This window comes from Xiphias gladius, chromosome 18 (genome assembly GCF_016859285.1).
Source record: "Xiphias gladius isolate SHS-SW01 ecotype Sanya breed wild chromosome 18, ASM1685928v1, whole genome shotgun sequence".
NCBI lineage: Eukaryota > Metazoa > Chordata > Actinopteri > Istiophoriformes > Xiphiidae > Xiphias > Xiphias gladius.
Window position 1 is genome coordinate 29,266,726 of NC_053417.1, and position 16,555 is coordinate 29,283,280.

General features: G+C 43.7%; 1 protein-coding gene across 1 annotated transcript in view; it reads right to left on the minus strand.

Annotated features, from left to right (window-relative positions):
* Positions 1–14,660, minus strand: part of kcnd1 (potassium voltage-gated channel, Shal-related subfamily, member 1) — a 59,754-nt gene extending 45,094 nt beyond the window's left edge. The window contains exons 1-3 of the mRNA XM_040153316.1: positions 14,505–14,660; positions 8,513–8,758; positions 4,543–5,255 (exon numbers count right to left, since the gene is read on the minus strand). Of these exons, the coding sequence (XP_040009250.1) occupies positions 4,543–5,255; positions 8,513–8,758; positions 14,505–14,660 (1,115 nt within the window). The remainder of the gene's footprint in view (positions 1–4,542; positions 5,256–8,512; positions 8,759–14,504) is intronic.
* Between the last annotated feature and the right edge of the window lie 1,895 nt (positions 14,661–16,555).

The window sequence follows — 16,555 nt, forward strand, 5'->3', positions numbered from 1 at the left end:
CATTAACTGTTCAATTGAAAGGTTTTTGTTATCGGACCACCTGAAGGAAAACAAGGATTATCTGAAGTCCAGACACAAACCGTCTGCATGTTTTCCTGGCAGCGGCTCTCTGAATGAACTCCAGTAGATTATGTTTCCCCTCACATATATTGCTTCTGGAGGTGCTGCAGTGGGTTTATGATTTCACTTCCAGTTTATTTGCACAGTGATAAAACACAGGACCAAAGCAATAAGAGAAGCACAATGAAAAACAATGATAACGACCTGCACAAAGAGAAACAAACGAGCAGATCGGACCGTAGGAAAGGAGAGTGGGGAGAGGAATGGGGTGGAGGAAGAGGTGGGAGGAGGTGAGAGAAGAAAATACAAAGAGCAGAGAAAGAAAGAGGAGTGGGGAGAAGGAAAAGAGAAGGATGAAGGGGAGGAAGATGAACGAAGAAGAGAGGAGAGAAAACCTGGGAGGAAAACATGTGTCATGCTAAATTTGATCAATAAAAGTTTCTGAAAGTCGATCATGATTCTGTTAAATCCTTTAAGACATCACAGAACACTAAAACTCCCCTGTTTTTTCATGTTTTAGCAAACTAAATTACAAAAACACATTTACATTCATGCTGATCATTTGCCAAATCATTCATCAGTTTCAGACTGATTTCCTTCCTTCCAGCCTGACATTGGTGTCACTTCTTCTAAAAACCAACTTTTAGACACTTGAAACTTGATGTTGACGCATCACAACCAACATTTAGTTTGCTTTAATTTCAAAGTTCTGGTTTTGCAGTAAACTTCCAGTGTTATCTGAGACCCTGTCCGCACTAAAAGGGTTAATTTTGAAAACACTGATAACGTGAAAATGACGTGCATCCACATCTGCATTCTTTTTACATTACTAGTTACAATAATAAGAGTTTAGCTAGTGTTATCTAGCAACTATCCATAAGCTAACACAAACACACGCGTGAACTGCATTTATCAGAAGGGCGGAGGAGACAGACTGCGGATGTATTAAGAAAATCAGACAGTGAGTAGATATTTGATTTTTATATCTGTCTCGAATGATTCTTGGATGCATTAACAATCAGCTTTTTTGAGATCAGATCTGGGAGAATGTTGGGTCTCTGTAAATATAACTAAGAAGAGGCCTAGACCTGCTCTATAGGAAAAGTGCCCTGGGATAACCTCCGTTATGATTTGGCTGCTATATAAATAAAACTGAACTGCATTGAAATCGTTCATTGAATTGAAACCCTGGAGATGTTACCCCAAGTCAGGGAGCTCAAGGTTCTCGGGGTCTTTTTCACCACTGAGGTTGAAAATTCAGGAAAGAGTCAGAACTGTACCAGTCTATGGTCAATCTATGTTCCAAACCTCTGCTCTAGTCCTGAGCTTTGGATTGTGCCTGAAAAAATAAGATTGTGGCTACAAGCGGCCAAAATGAGTTTCCTTTGCTGGGTCGCTGGGCTCCTCCTTACTCGGGCAATTCTATATCAGTCATTGTGGTGGAAATGACCCCAGTAATGACTGAAACTTCAGTGGTGTGTTAGCATTACTGAAGCATCTACCCTTTCAGTACAAAGGGAAAGTGGTCTCCTGTGTTGGGTCCCACATTTTGTTGACCCATCCATCCACCCCAACCTCCTGCCTCTGGGGACTTTGTTGCTACGTAACAACGTCACACTGTCAAAGCTCAGCTGTCATAATTACTGCATCCGCTGCAGGGACTGTCACTAGAATGTAAACAGACGTTTTCGGGCATTTGCTGAAAGGACGGATTCTGTCATTTCTCTTGAGAGGACAGTCTCCTCTGGGGACAGGGTGAGGAGCTTGAACAACTGAAAGGAGCTCGGAATAGAGGCGCTGCTCCTTCACATCCGAAGTTGGTTGCTTTTGGCATCTGATCAGGATGCCTCCGGGATTCCACTCTGTGGAGGTTTTCCAGGTACATCCAACTGGTAGGAACCCCGGGGAAGACCCAGAACACACTGAAGGGATTTATGTATCCCATCTGGTCTGCAAACACCTCTGCGGATGTAGCTCGAGAGAAGGATATCTTGGCTACCGTGCTTCTCCTGCTGTCACCACGTCCCAGATAATTGGTGCAAATTGATGGATGGAAAAAAAAAAAAAACAACCTCAGCAGCCAACACCTGACATCTCCAATGAAGCAAGCTTTTTGAATAATTCACAGGCAACGATAGAGTGTTTTTTTTAAACAGTGGCTTTTCACAGCTGCTTTACCACACGATTTAACTTTGACCAAAACTAAACACCCTCAGCGTGATAAACAGGCCTACACCTAAACTCTAGTCAGGGGAAACATGAAAGAGTTGTCCCAGAAGCTAAGATTTTTCTTATTTATCTGCTTCTCTTTATGTGCCACATCTGGATCTGCGTGATCTGTACAAATCCAATCAATGAAATCAATATTTCGCTGGAACAGAACAGTTTGTCTGAATCATCTTCTGAAATTTTCTGGAAATCTGATCAGCAACGTCTGAGGCACTGTGAGAGACGAAAGACAGATCCAACTCATGGTAAACGCAAATCTGTGACAGAAAATAGGAAATTGTTTTAATCTGTGATTTTATGCTGCTCCTCCCACCACGATCTACAAGCAAAACTCCCTTTTGATACTAGAAGGAGAGGAAGAGGGGTGAGGACAAACAGAGAGATACTCCCTAGAAGGAAACAGAGAGTCACTGAGTGCAGAAAGAGGTGAGGATGAGGAGGGGGGGCGAGAGGGGAGGTAAAAGCCTGGGTTACGGTTTGCTGAATCCATTTGGAGGCCGGGCCTCTCCCTGCTGATAACTAATGGACCTCTAGACTGACGGGAGAGGGGAGGAGGGGGGACTTTCAGAATAAAAGTCTCCAATCTCCAGTCGGTGGCCTTACAGAGGTTTCCTTCAGCTGTACAGCACTGCATCTGCAACTCATTGTTTTATTATCATCCATTCAATGGATTATTGATTGAAGAAAACATTTAGTCTGTGAAATGTAAGAGTTAGTAACAGACATCCACCATCAGTTTCCAGAGCCCAAAGATTCAGTAACAATCCCAGACACAAATTGATTCCATTTAAACTGACATGAAAAAGAGAAAACCGGCAACTCACACTCACCTTGGAGAAAATGAAACCTGAAACGAAGTGACAAGTCTTTTGCACTTTGAGGAGGAGCCGGCCTCCTCTCTGGGCTGGTCAGCTGTCACAACGCAAGACGCCTCTTTTCTCCTGTTTCTAACTGTTTGACATTATTTCTGACAGATGTGGTCCGGTGACAGTCCGAGCTACTAATGCTGATAATCAGTTATTACTTGGGGAGTTCCTTGTGAAAACGTTCAAATCTAGTGACTGACAGGAAACCAGTCAACGCAACTTGATTTTCCTCTTGTGGGTTGATGTGCACTGATGAAAACTGTCCAATCAATGAGCTCCCTGTCAGCAGGGCTCAGCGATATTACCAAAAATTAAATTTCAATTTGTCTTTCAAGCTTGGGGCCAAGAGCTCAACACCGAATGAAGTGAATTTATCTCCCGTCCCTGCCAGTCGTCTGTCTGACGTCGTTTTTACAGCTCGTGGTTCATTTTTGATAATTCGTCGCGAGCATGAAACAAAACCAGAACTAAAACACAACAGTGGATAGTTGCTAGTTAATTCCTTCGGTCCAGACCAAGTGAACCAAACTACAGGTGTGAAAGACACTTCAGTGTTAAAGACACAAAAAGTAGTGAAAATCGATACACAGCCTTGCGCTGAACAACAACGCTTAGTTTCCACAAAAAATAAGCCGACCTTTCAACTGCATCAGTGTCTCAAGGCTCTGTGCAGTTTCACACTGCAGCTGGTTTACTACAGCACTGAACTGTTCGAGTCATTCACTTCGATTCACACTTTCCCATTCACACCTTTTGAACTCAAATGTTCTTTCTCTTTCTCTCCATTCACAGACAGGTAGGAGTATAGAGTCAAATAGAGAAGAGACGTTAAGTGTGTGTGTGTGTGTGTGTGTGTGTGTGTGTGTGTGTGTGTGTGTGTGTGTGTGTGTGTGTGTAAAAAAGCAGTATGGGGGTTCGGTCGGAGCACGGCACATTCCTGACTCACTCTCTATTTCTGATGTTTCCAAGGGCTCTTTGAACAGCAGATAATAGATCAGTGCTGGAGAGCTGCAGGGTGAAGACACCACCATCCTCGCACACACACAGGCCCGCACGCTCTCCCATCCACATGGAAGCAATGAGTGTGTGTGGGCGGCAGCAGGGTGAAGATACACCACCGTACTCGAGAAGCAACGTGAAAACACACACACACACACACACAGTTTTTGGTTTTTCGCACTTCATCTCTTTTCATGGTGGAAACAGAGAGTAAAACTCTCCTCCGTAACCAATAATAATGATATATCCATGTCCTGACTCGAGGAACACACACTCGAGTTGCCGTGGTGATGATATTAACAGCGGTCATCGGCAGCAAAAATAAAATCTGTTTTATGTCCGATATCACAGCAGTCAGCAGACGCACGACATGAAACGGATAACTCACCCGAGTGTTGTCATGGTGACGATGGTGTACCAGAAGGAGGCCGGGATCGAGGTGAAGGTGGAGCCCTTGGTGCCCTTCTCGGCGTAGAACATGACGGTGGCGAAGATGATGATGGCCATGGTGAGGGAGAAGAGCAGGAAGCCGAGCTCGGAGGCGCAGCTCTTCAGCGTGTAGCCCAAAATCCTCAAACCCTGCGAGTGACGCGAGAACTTGAAGATCCGGAAAACGCGGAAAACCCGGAGAGTGACGAAGGCGCCGCTCACGTCCTCGTTCTCGGGCATCACCAGGCCGATGTAGTAGGGCATGATGGCCACCACGTCGATCACCGACATCACCGAGCGCATGAACTTACAGCGGCTGGGCGCGGCGAACAGACGCATCAGGTACTCAAAGGTGAAGATGAGCACGCAGGCCGTGTCCATGCAGAAGAAGGCCAGCTGGTATTTCTCCCCGCAGGGAAGGTCTTTGACGCTGCCTTTGGGAGGCCGGCAGGGGACCGTCTCCACCACGTTGGCGATAACGGAGACGGCGATGAAGAAGCCAGTGACGTAGTAGAAGACCAGCGCCATGGTGGAGGTGTGGGGGTTCTCGAAGGCTCGCCACAGACGCTCCCTGGAGGTGCTGTGCGGAGGGAGGGGGGCGTCCATCGCCTCGTTGGCCTCCGTGTCCTCTGCCAGACGCTCCTGGTTCTCCTTTTTCCTGTCTCGGTATTCCTTCGCAGAGAGAGGGAGGGGGTGGGGGGAAAACGAGATTAGTGTTTATCCATCACACCGTGTGTCTGATGACAAGTTAGTGCTGTTACAGCTTTTACAGCTTTTTTTGTAGGGACAGTTAAGAAGGCTGGGGGAGCGAAACCTGCTCGGCCACCACCTGTCATGACCACCATTAAATCTGATGGCTAAGAAGTTAGCTAACTGTTGTTTAACTGGTGGTTTCTCAGCCATTAACTGAACACTAGAGCCAAGTTAGAGAGCTTTTTAAAAAGTAGAAAAAAAGAGTAGTGCTGCTATATGTAGCTAGCATTTCTTCCTGCAGCGGACAAGCTCGACCGAAGCTACATCACTATATTTACTTTGATAATTAATCAAAATTATTAGAAGAAAAAAGGCTCAGACTAGACTGACTAGACTGCAGTCTGTAGAACGACAAAAGTTTTCACAGTGATGCGTGACTGTGTTCATGTAGCATTCATGTATGTATCTGTGCAGTGTAGTCACAATATAAGAGGAAATGCTCCTTTGTATTAAATTAACAACTGACACAGATGTTTTAACATAGTTAATTTAACGTGATTAATGGTAGTCCTGCTAACTGCAGCCATTTTGCCTGAGGTTTGCTGACGCTACCATTATCTCCACCTCTAATTTACATGAAGAGTTTCTCTCGCTTGAGAATTTACTGCTCGTAATTATGGTCTGAACTATACGACATGAGCAGGGTATTTGTATCACTACACCATGCTAGCCTGTTGCTTCCGCCAGCTGTCGGCTGTTAACGAGAAAGCAAACTAAAAATGGGAATAGCATTGACGGCATTGCCAAATTACCAGTGGGGTCTTTTAGTTGTTTGGGTTCAATTTTCACCAAAGTACAAATATCTCACTTTGTGTTGCGTAATGTGAATAAGTGATTTGCCCTTAGCCCTGGTTCATTAAGGCTACCTGCTTGCTAGCTGTTAACAAGATAGCGACCCATGAACAGTGATAACCTTAAGCCACAGCTAGGAGCAGCCACAGAAACTAATAAACTGCTCTGGCAGGAAATGAAATGTCTGGCTCAAAATATTTTGCTTGAAATCCGAGATGACAGGCCAGGACACAACCTGACCAAAAACCCAGAGAGAAGATGATGAAGAGCTGCAGAAAAACAATAAGGTCTGTGTAATTACTAGAGGAATAAAAATAAAAATCACATGGACTGTTTCATGTGGGAAACTGTGGAGGTGTTCAGTTACTAAAAAAAAGAAATCCAGACATTAGAATTTCTCACAGTTGAGTCAACATGTGTGAACTCGATCAAGTCTGCCATATCTGAAGAAGTAAAGAACAATTACTCATTCACGAGTCACAGGTCAGTTATAAAAACAAGGTTATAAAGATATAAAAGCCTCTGAAGACAAGGCTAGTATAAAAAGATAATATAAAGAGCTCTGAGGATGATTTGTTGTTCAGAGAGTGAGGAGACAAATGGCTTGACTCTTTAAATAAATCACATGCATTAAGACGGGGTTTGAAGCTCGATAAAATCAGTAGCAATAAAGAGCCAAATCAGATTGTATTTGAGCTGCAGGTGTTTCAGGAGGATCCCTGCTGTCTTAATGAGACAGAGTTCGAGAATGGGGTTTGAGAGCAGCGCTGGTTGGTGAGCCCCCTCGGATCTATCAATGCTTTTACACCGGAGTCATCTGGCTGACGATGCTCTTCTCCAGAGAGAGTTAATGAGTGCGGCAGCAGCACGACCAAACGCCATTAGGAAACAATCAAAGGTCAAAGGTCACAGCACCCACCTAAGGAACTACAAATGGTGCAGGCATTATAAACAGACCTGGAAGGTCTGCAGTATCACAGCAACAGAGGTTCCTAAAAGTGGAAGCTGCTGACCTTCTTTACTGGACTGTGTTGTGCTGCAACAAAGTCTACTAACAAAACCCACTCTTTGTGAGCAACAGCAGCATCCCAGGCCAGCTGAGGGAAGTCCATGTACACCCCGTGCCGGCAGTTGTTTCAAAGTAAAAGTCTTCTAGATGCCAGAAATTTGATGGAACCAAGGAATGAAACAAGGAGGGCTTTTACTGTGAAGCAGCTGCGGGCTTTCAGTAAACGGTGTGATGTGCCCCCCTTGTCTGCTTCCTGTTAGTTTTCTGGTTGGGGAACCAATGAGCAGAGTTTGGGGGGGGGGTTACCTACACCTGAGCAGCTTGGCCCTCAGTTTACTGAACTGGCTCCCAGGCCTTCACCCTCCAGTTTGGTTAAGGTTACACTCATCCACACACTGTATTCGTTACTGATCTACACTACATGATTAAATAATTATTTTCAGTTCATGGCACAGATTTCACTGGTCAAACAAAAGAATCAAATCAAAGATTTCTTTACATCACACAAAATTAAGCCTTTGGTTTGCAAGAAGCAGCAGAATCAAAAGGAATCAACCACCTGTTTGGTTTTGTGCAAATTTGTCATACAACTCCAACAAAATGCAGCAAACTGACCTATGATTGTCCTGGTACATAGTTTGTCTAAACAGAAAATAGTCTAAAGTTAGAAAAGATTGCTAATTCAAATCATGAAGAATCTGATCAATGAGTCAACAAAGCCAACAATCTGACCAAGTAATCAATTGATACGTGACACTTTTCACCATTCAAATCTGTGGACGCATTTTGTTCAGTACTGTTGAGAAAGTGTTGAGATCCTATACCCAGCTCTAATATTCATAGATATTCCTGAACTCTTCTGTCAGTGGCTCAGAGGAGACAATGAAATCCACACATCGTCAGGATCTACTGAACGTGCATCAGAGACACCCGGTAATCATGCCTTGTCAGGACAAACACTGTGGCTTGCATTACTGCTACAATGGGATTTAATTTAAAAATGTTGTATTATTCTTTGTCAAAATTAATCGAGCAAAAACATTATGTAAACTGTGAGTCCATATTTAAGCCACAATGTCAATTAAAGTAATATATTTTCCTCATGTTGCAGGCAACCCTAGCACACATCATGCAGGCCAGTCAATAAAAGGAAAAGTAATGTTGTAACGCTCACTTGAGGCCTATCACTTCAACTTTTAAATGCCACAACAGAGCCAAGCCTTTCCTTACGTTTGCTAAAACCTCAACCTGGTGTATTCAAGAGATTATTTGTGACCCACAGACATTCAAATATATTCTGTAGCTCTGCCTTTACTGTCAATCAGTGTCATTTTGAAACTGCCAGAGCAAAGAATACCAGAAAGTACAGGTTTACCTCCATGCAGCAGTCTCCAATGATCTCTGGCACGATGCCGTAGAAAGCCAGCTCCTCGTCGAAGGCCTGGATACACTCGTGTCTCGGGTAGTGGAGCTTCCCGGTGCGGTAAAAGTTCAGAATGTGCCGGAACATTTCAGGGTCTCTGTCGAAGAAGTACTCCTGTGTGTCCTCATTGTAGAAAAACTCCTTCTCTGAAGAACCGAGCAGCGTGTCAGGATAACGATCTAGAGTGTTCTTCCACGTCTGGAAGCGCGGAACGGAGAAGAACAAAATAGAATAGACATTTTTAATCTCACAGCAATAGCACCATCATGGGCATCTGGCAGAGAATAAGATGCCCTCAAAGAAAATCAGAAATGCTGCAATTTGGCTGAGTGCACAAGAACAAGCCAATGAGGGGCTAATAACAGCTGATCCCAGTTTCTGGTGATTTTGAATGTCTTGTCTGTAGTGTGTTCATAAGAAGAGTTCATATAAACGATCCAGTGTAGTTTTAGTCACAAATTTCTAAATAAAATTTTTCTGATAGATGAGATTTCACAGGCTGGGAGGTACCCTGACATTTAGCGTTTAACTGAATTATTAATTCTCCTCACTTTTTGCGAAAGGAATACAACATTGCTCAACATTTTTGTCCTATAACAACGTTCAAATTTAGAGAAGACCCATCAATGTTGTGAAGGTTGTATTCTACACAGAAAGTGGAAGGTAGTTGGCCTAGCTTGCTCACTAGCATTGTGAACTGTTGGACGACTTGCTGCCTTGGCGAAGTAATCTTTCCCTTTTTGAAAAAGTCTGCATAGTCTTACAAACCATCAGGGATTTAATATGTCTGCCCCTTTACAACATTAAACATTTGTTTGGACCCATCGTACTACGGAACATATTTCACATAGAAAGTGCAAGCTAGTTAGCCTAGCTTGCACTAACAGTTACTTGCTGAACTATCAGGAGCTCTCACAAACTCAGTGTTGTATTCGAACTTCATTATAGAAAAGAGAGGGATTTGCTAGAGTTAGCTGTCTTTTCATTCAGATGTGGTGAAAGCAAATAACCAGACTATCAAAACTCATGGCAACGACTCCTGTAACCTCAGAGTTCTGTTGATACTGATGAGGCTAACAATGGCTACTAATACTGACCCAGGCTGGTTGAGCATTTTTTAGCTTGTTGGAAGTAAAATGATATCATAATCTATTTTTAATGCTCACCCACACAGATATTACCAGAGAAATTAGAGTACTGACATTGTCAGTTGGCACCATAAATTCCTGTTCAGTGTGGAGAAAATGAATTCTTTTTGGTAGTTACCTGCACCAAGGAGGTTATGTTTTCACCTGTGTCTGTTTGTTGCTTTCTTTTTTATTTGTCAAAACTAAAGAGTGGATTGGCACCAAACTTGTTGGAGGGATGGGGCATCGGCCAGGGAGGAACCCATTAGGTTTTAGTGCAGATCAGGTTTAAGGAGTGGATCAAGGAATTGTTTATCACTCCCCTTACAATTGAGAGATAGGGCATTTTTCGCCTCTGCGGGAGTACGCACTCTACTGAGGCCCAGTATAGTTACAATTTTGATCAAATAAGTCGACATGTCCTAAACAATTTAATTACCTACCTATCAAAAATGTATTTTAAGGCAGCGTTCAAATATTAGAACTTCTCTTGAGTTTAACCAATGTAACATAGTAGAGCATCATTTTATCCTATAGAGCATGAAACCTTACACACAAAGTTAAAAACACAAACACACAAGTTCCATTTGAAGGAGTTACTGGGATGTTGAGTAAGATTAGAGCATTTAACCATCACCAACTGATGGTATAAGTGAAGTAGGGCCTGTTTTATGCCTTGATGGTATTGTTTTATATTCCATCTATTTTTTTTTTTTTTTACTGGAACTTCAAGCTGCTGTATTTTGTTTTTGGAAATTAGGACAAAGTCACAGGCCTGACTAGCACTTCTTTCCTGTTCTGCCACTGCAGCAGAAAGTACAGCAGAAAGTCACCCAAATCTATTTTTGTTATGGGGCCATTTTGTTATTATTTCTGCCCAGATGCACATCAATGCGCTGATTAGACGTACGGTATTTACAAACTTCCAGCAGTCGAAGTAGGAGCTAAGCTAGGGCACATTGGAGCAACATCAGTCTCTGAGAGTAGTTCTGGAAGTGACGGTTCTTTTACTTTTCCTCATAGACAATGTTAGGTGATGACTGTTCTAAACACTTGGACAGGTCTTGCGCTTATAGTCACTACTAACTAACTATAACTAATCCTGCTTTATTCAAAACGCCAACCGTACAAGACTGTGTGAATTACAACTTCTAGAGTCAACTACAAGTCCCAGTCCCAGCATTGCTATGAGAGAAATCCAATCAGAGAGCTGTTTCTGTTGCCGGGCAGCTGAATCAAACCACTTTTGGATTTTGGAAATATTTTGCAGCAGTACCTGATTGCAGCAGCAAAGTGTACTGTCCGAATATTGTGCTGTAGCACCCTTGATATCATCTGCTGAGGTTCATGAGTAGTGTAGCATTGAGAACCTTTTCACACATCAGCTTGAAGGATAAAACCCGGAGTTCGTCAAGGCCTGCATAGAACATGTACTAAATCTGTGCATGAAATCTTCCTCTACTTATGAGAAAGTGAGTATCTAACATGTGTATGCCTGTGTCCATCTGTGCATCTGCTTATGCTCTGTTACATAAAGAATTAACTCCAAAACACCCCACATGTTCATCAACATCCCTTTGAAAAGCCTTGCAGCTTTAATTTAGGAATACTTGCTGTAAAAAAATAAGATAAGGCAGACAATGAGATTAAGGCAGTGGTCAATATGTACAATGTGACAGAAGTGAATAAAAGAGATTGACCCAAAAATAATGGTGTATTGTGATGCACAAGAGAGACAGCAGCCACAGAACCACTTCAGTGTGATTCATAGTTGATATAACATCGGAGGTTATTGGATAGAGGTCCCCTGGTGTTATACCTGATGATGAAAGTGAGGATGCAACTCATGTGAGCAGTAAGATATTTACTTTATATATTGCTGCACTTTTTAGTTTTAATCATTTTCAGCCGAACAAAAAAACGTACCCAGCTCAGTTAATCCAATGGAAATTAATCGTAACGGCCACTAAAATGTGACGGTTTAAAATTCATGCAGAACAATTGCAAATCAATGCCATTAACAGATCTTCTGCACTGCTTACGGAGCTGCCGGTGAAGCAGTTCTAGAGATACAACATGAAAGAGTCGTTCAGTGGGGGGTTCATGTAAATTCAGAAGAACTACAGTTCACCCTATGAAATGGTGTGTTGATATTGTTCAACCTAGTGTTGGAGCCTTCGGGACACTTGTCCACCACTGGGGGTTTAAGATCTACACACCTACCTGAGCAATTGATGAATCTGAATGTAGAGCATACACACTCTTATGGACAAAACTGTGAGGTTGCTAAAAAGGGTCAGTAATTTGTCAGGAAGCAGCCCAGCATCCCTGGGATTTACATTCATATTGGACGAATCTGCAGGGCTTAATTTCCCCCCCAGTGGCAACATGCAAGAAGCAGTGGGACGTTTATGTTGATAAGAGGTGGTCAGGGGGGTGTTTGGGTGTGGAGCACATCTGAGCACATCACAGCCCTCTAATTAATGATCGCCGTTTTCTGTAACCGCACCCTCAACCTTAACCATACTGTGGTTTTAAAAAAGGTGACAGTGGTTGCAACTGCATTAGCATTAGTCGGTTCACCGAAACAAACGGCGTCTTTTTGTAATCCAGTGACAAAGGTCTTCCCCGTAGTTATGACTCTTTATGAATTATGAATCACAATGCAATCTCTCCCCTTAACTAAGTACTTATTTAAACCCACACAATACCATTATCTTCCCCTAATCCAAACCCAACCAATCACAGACAAGTGGGGTCGTCCTGCTGATCAGGGCACCAGATCAGAAAACCCTTATACCATATACTGTACGTGTCGTTCTAGAAGGCACGGACAAAAAATGTTTTTTCTTGTTCAATGTGGAGGACTTGTTGCATTGAACATTGCACAGGATTTTTCAGGGAAGACAACCCTATAACCACGTAGACAGAACTTCAATTAAAGTTTGGTTAAGGCTTGTCAGCTAAAGCACAAGGGTAACGTTAAAGAAAGACTGTGGTTATTGTAGATGTTATTGCAGGTCTGGGACGTGACGCGTGAAGGTCAGAGATGCCACACGTCCGTCCACCAACCCGACGTCCACACCCTTACTTTCTTCCTCTCTACATGACAGTCGAATTACCTCCTTTATTGCCACTAAACATTGGCATTGAATGTAAATTGTGAGGTGTACAAGTGCAGCAACACTTGTACTATGAAGAACAACTTCATTGTGAGACCGAGGTGCATTTATCTCAGTAAGTAAGGATGTGGAGGTCGGGCTGGTGGATGGGCGTGTGGTGCACTCAACTTGAATGTGGGAGACCAGCAGTCACGTCCTGTCACGTACGGTCAATATTACCTTTTTCTTCAACCGTAACCACAATCGTTTCTTCATCTCACAAAGGTTCCCTGTGGAGGTTTTGACCACTCGCAGCGCTTTGGAGCAGTTTTTTTATGAGTGGGTCCCTGTTTTGTTTATCTCCTACACGAGCAACAAAATCTCTGCCGGGCACCTTTGACTTTACTTTATTTGATAGCCGACATCAAAGAGATGTATTTTCAGTAGGGGGCTGCCCTGGATTGGAGCATGCACGTGTTAATGTTAAGAATGAACAACTGACAGACGTAGCATCACATTTTCTGTGAGTGAAACTGAAACCTGCATGAAAATAACATTCCAGCAGAGTCAACAGTAGGATGGTGAAGGATATTTGAACCTGCTAAACTCGTCAAAACTGTGGACCGGAAAAGAAACCTTACAGACTTAACACGTTCAGGCTGATGACCACTCACTGCGTGGTGTTATTAATGCAGCGTCATGTTTCAGATACTGGAGCTGTCCATCCTGCCTGCCCTCAGAACATGGAGCTGCCACTACTTTCTCCCTGCACAGTGTTTGTTTCTACCTCCTCACCTCAAGGTCGATCGTGGGTTAGATTCTGTTGCAACCAAATGAGAAAACACTGGATTTACGGGAGAAAAGTAAAAACCAGTATCAATTCTGTATAAATGCACCTGTGGATGGACAGATAACATCAGTCTCACTCTCAGTGCTGGACGCCGTGTCCCCTTTGTTCTATACGCCTGCTACTTGATCTTATCTTATCAGAGCCATTAATTTGCTGTGGCCAGTTATGTTTAACAGCTCTTCTAAACTCTTAGCTTTAGAGGTGAAGGCACGGAGTCATGTCGGGGCACTGAGATGAAAAACCAGATATACATGACGTTTCCCTCCAGACTAATGCATCCCCGAGCGCACGAACAGAAACCGTTTATTAATTCTATCAGAGATTACGTAAAAAGGCAAAATGATATTTCAGTCACCACGTCAATAGAACTCCAAAAGCAATTCTGCAAAACCTGCGACTGTGTTTCATTTACTAAGATTTTTTGAAATTCTTGCTGTGTAAAATATCTACGAATGACAACTAAGATATGATTGATGAAACGTCGTAGTCATGGCAGATAAACTGCAGTTAAGATATGGTCAGGGTTAAGGTTAGCTAAAGATCATGGTAATGGTTAATAAAAAAGGCCATCTTTAACTGCAGGATGCAAATCCACCCTAACTTTCCTTCTCTCTACATAAAAGTCAAACTGCTTAATGCATTGGCACTAAACATGGCCACTGAATGTAAATCATGAAGTGCAGACTCATCCGATTTGAATGTAATTTCTAGAGACACTCATTTGAAACATTTGTAACTGGTGACCTTTCCTCGACCGGAAAAACTGGCTACTGGCCACTTGTTGGCTACTGGCTCCAAAAGTGGAGCCACGTTCGCTTTTTAAACCATGTTTTGGAGCACGCTCCGTAGACAGCAGCACCACCCACCTGAAACCTGACCCCGCTGACGTTGACGTACAGGATCTCATCTGACCTGGACGAGTTGTCCACTGGAGGTTTGGGCATCGTCTTCTTGGCTAGCGGCAGCCAGCCCACCGCCGCCGCCCGCGCAAATGGCAGCCACGTCGCCACGCCAGCCGCCATCTTGCATCAGAGCGTGCCACCTGCAGAGAGTCAAGTTCTGTCCTCTGGGGAGGGTGGAGCTAGTGAGTCCTAGCTAAGTGCCGTAACTAAATCTTCGCTCACTTCTTTTCCTGCCCTGATTTCCTCGAGCGCTCGGGGCAGCTAGAGGGGAGGTGGTCGGACATGTTGAGGGGGAGGAAGGGGGGAGGAGGAGGGATGGAGGGAGGGGTCGGACGACAGTTAGGTGTCAAGCCATGAAAAGAACGTCGCGAAGGAGCGGAAACGCCAATGCATCTGACAGGTATGTGGCCTGACGTCCTTCTGTTAGGCGCGGATGGAGCCTTCCTGTCGCTTTCCAAAATAAAATCGGAGCTCCAGCTTAAGACTGACACTTTTAAAACCTGGAAACTCTCAGGAATCTCGGAGGTGAGCTGTAATATTCCTCTTTTGAATGTTTTTGCGATTGCAGATGAGAAGCTTTCAGCCTATGGGCAGTTGTCGGCCTGGTTCTTCTAAATAACAAGATGTTCCGGTTGAAAACACAGACTCTCCTGATAGAAAACAATAATGTCGTGAAATCTCAGCAGTCTTAGAACAGGAGAATATGTGTAAAATAATCATAAAGTTATTTTTCTGATATTGCTGCCACAGGTTTATTGCTGCTGGGAGCAAAAAGACAAAAATCCAGGCAGGAAAGCGTTAAATCATTTGTCTCTCTCTCTCGCTCTCTCTCTGTTTGACTCTACCTCTCTCACCCACCCTCTCTCCCTCTGAAGACAGATTTGTTGCAGCACCGCAGCCTTTCAAATTCTTATTAAATTGTGATGATGGTCCCTGAAGTTGCAAGATAGACAGAATCGCCCGTGTTGCCTGCCTCCCTCTAAGTGTTTCTCTGCTGTGGAGATTATGGATCTGCAGACTCCCCCTTCCTCTCTTTCTTTTTCTGCTTTTGCTTGCTGTTTTGCCCTCTCTAATTTTCCTTTATCTCTCTGTGTGTTTTACTGTCTCTCTCTCTCTCTCTCTCTCTCGCTTGTTCAAGTCGACGGGGCATTAGTGGTCGTGGTGGAGAGACACCGGCTTTGTTTTGAAGAGTGAGGAGGAGGCGTCAGGCGGTCCTTACTCCATGTCCATGTATGGCCGTCCTGTCAGAAAACACACAAACAGAAAAGAGACAGAGAGTGAGAGACAAACCAGGGGGAGAGGAGAGGAGAGGAAAAAGGAGGAGAAAGGAGGTATGAAGTTGTCAAGGCAAAGGAGATAAAAGAAAGGATTGCTGTGGGAGAGAGAGGGAGGAGAGAGGAGACGTGGGAGGAGAGACAGTAAGAGAGGAGGAAAGAAGTGAAAGGAGGAGATGTGGGAAAAAATGTGAGCAAATGGAAAAAGGAGAAGAAATAACTGAAAGTTAGGGAAAGAAAGAGGGGAGGAGATAATGAGAAAGGAAGGCCGGGAGGCATAACAGGGGGTATAGCGAGGGAAAGAAAGGAGGAGAGGAGATAGGTGAGGCGAAAAAAGAAAAGGGGAGAAATAGGAAAAGATAGGCAGATGGAGTAAAGAATGAATGGCTTGGAAAAGGAAGAAAAGAAGAGAGAACACATGAGCAGAGGAGGGAAGAAAGTGAAAACAGAGGATGAATAGGTGAAAGAAACGAAGGGGAAAAGGGGGTAAATCAAGGGATGGAAAGGAGAGACAAAGCGAAAAGGACAAGTAGAGTTGTCAGATAAATGAAAGGACATGTCCAGGTGGCAGGAGGGAAAGAGAAGGAAAAAAAGGACGGATGGGGAAAAGAGGAGAGAAAAACAGGAAAGGACTTGGGTGGAAAGCTGGAGGAAGGCAAAGGAGGAATTCAGTTTTTTGGGGGGGTTTATAATGACAGGAGAGGAGGAGACGAGAGGACGTCAAAATATTTCAGAGTTTCA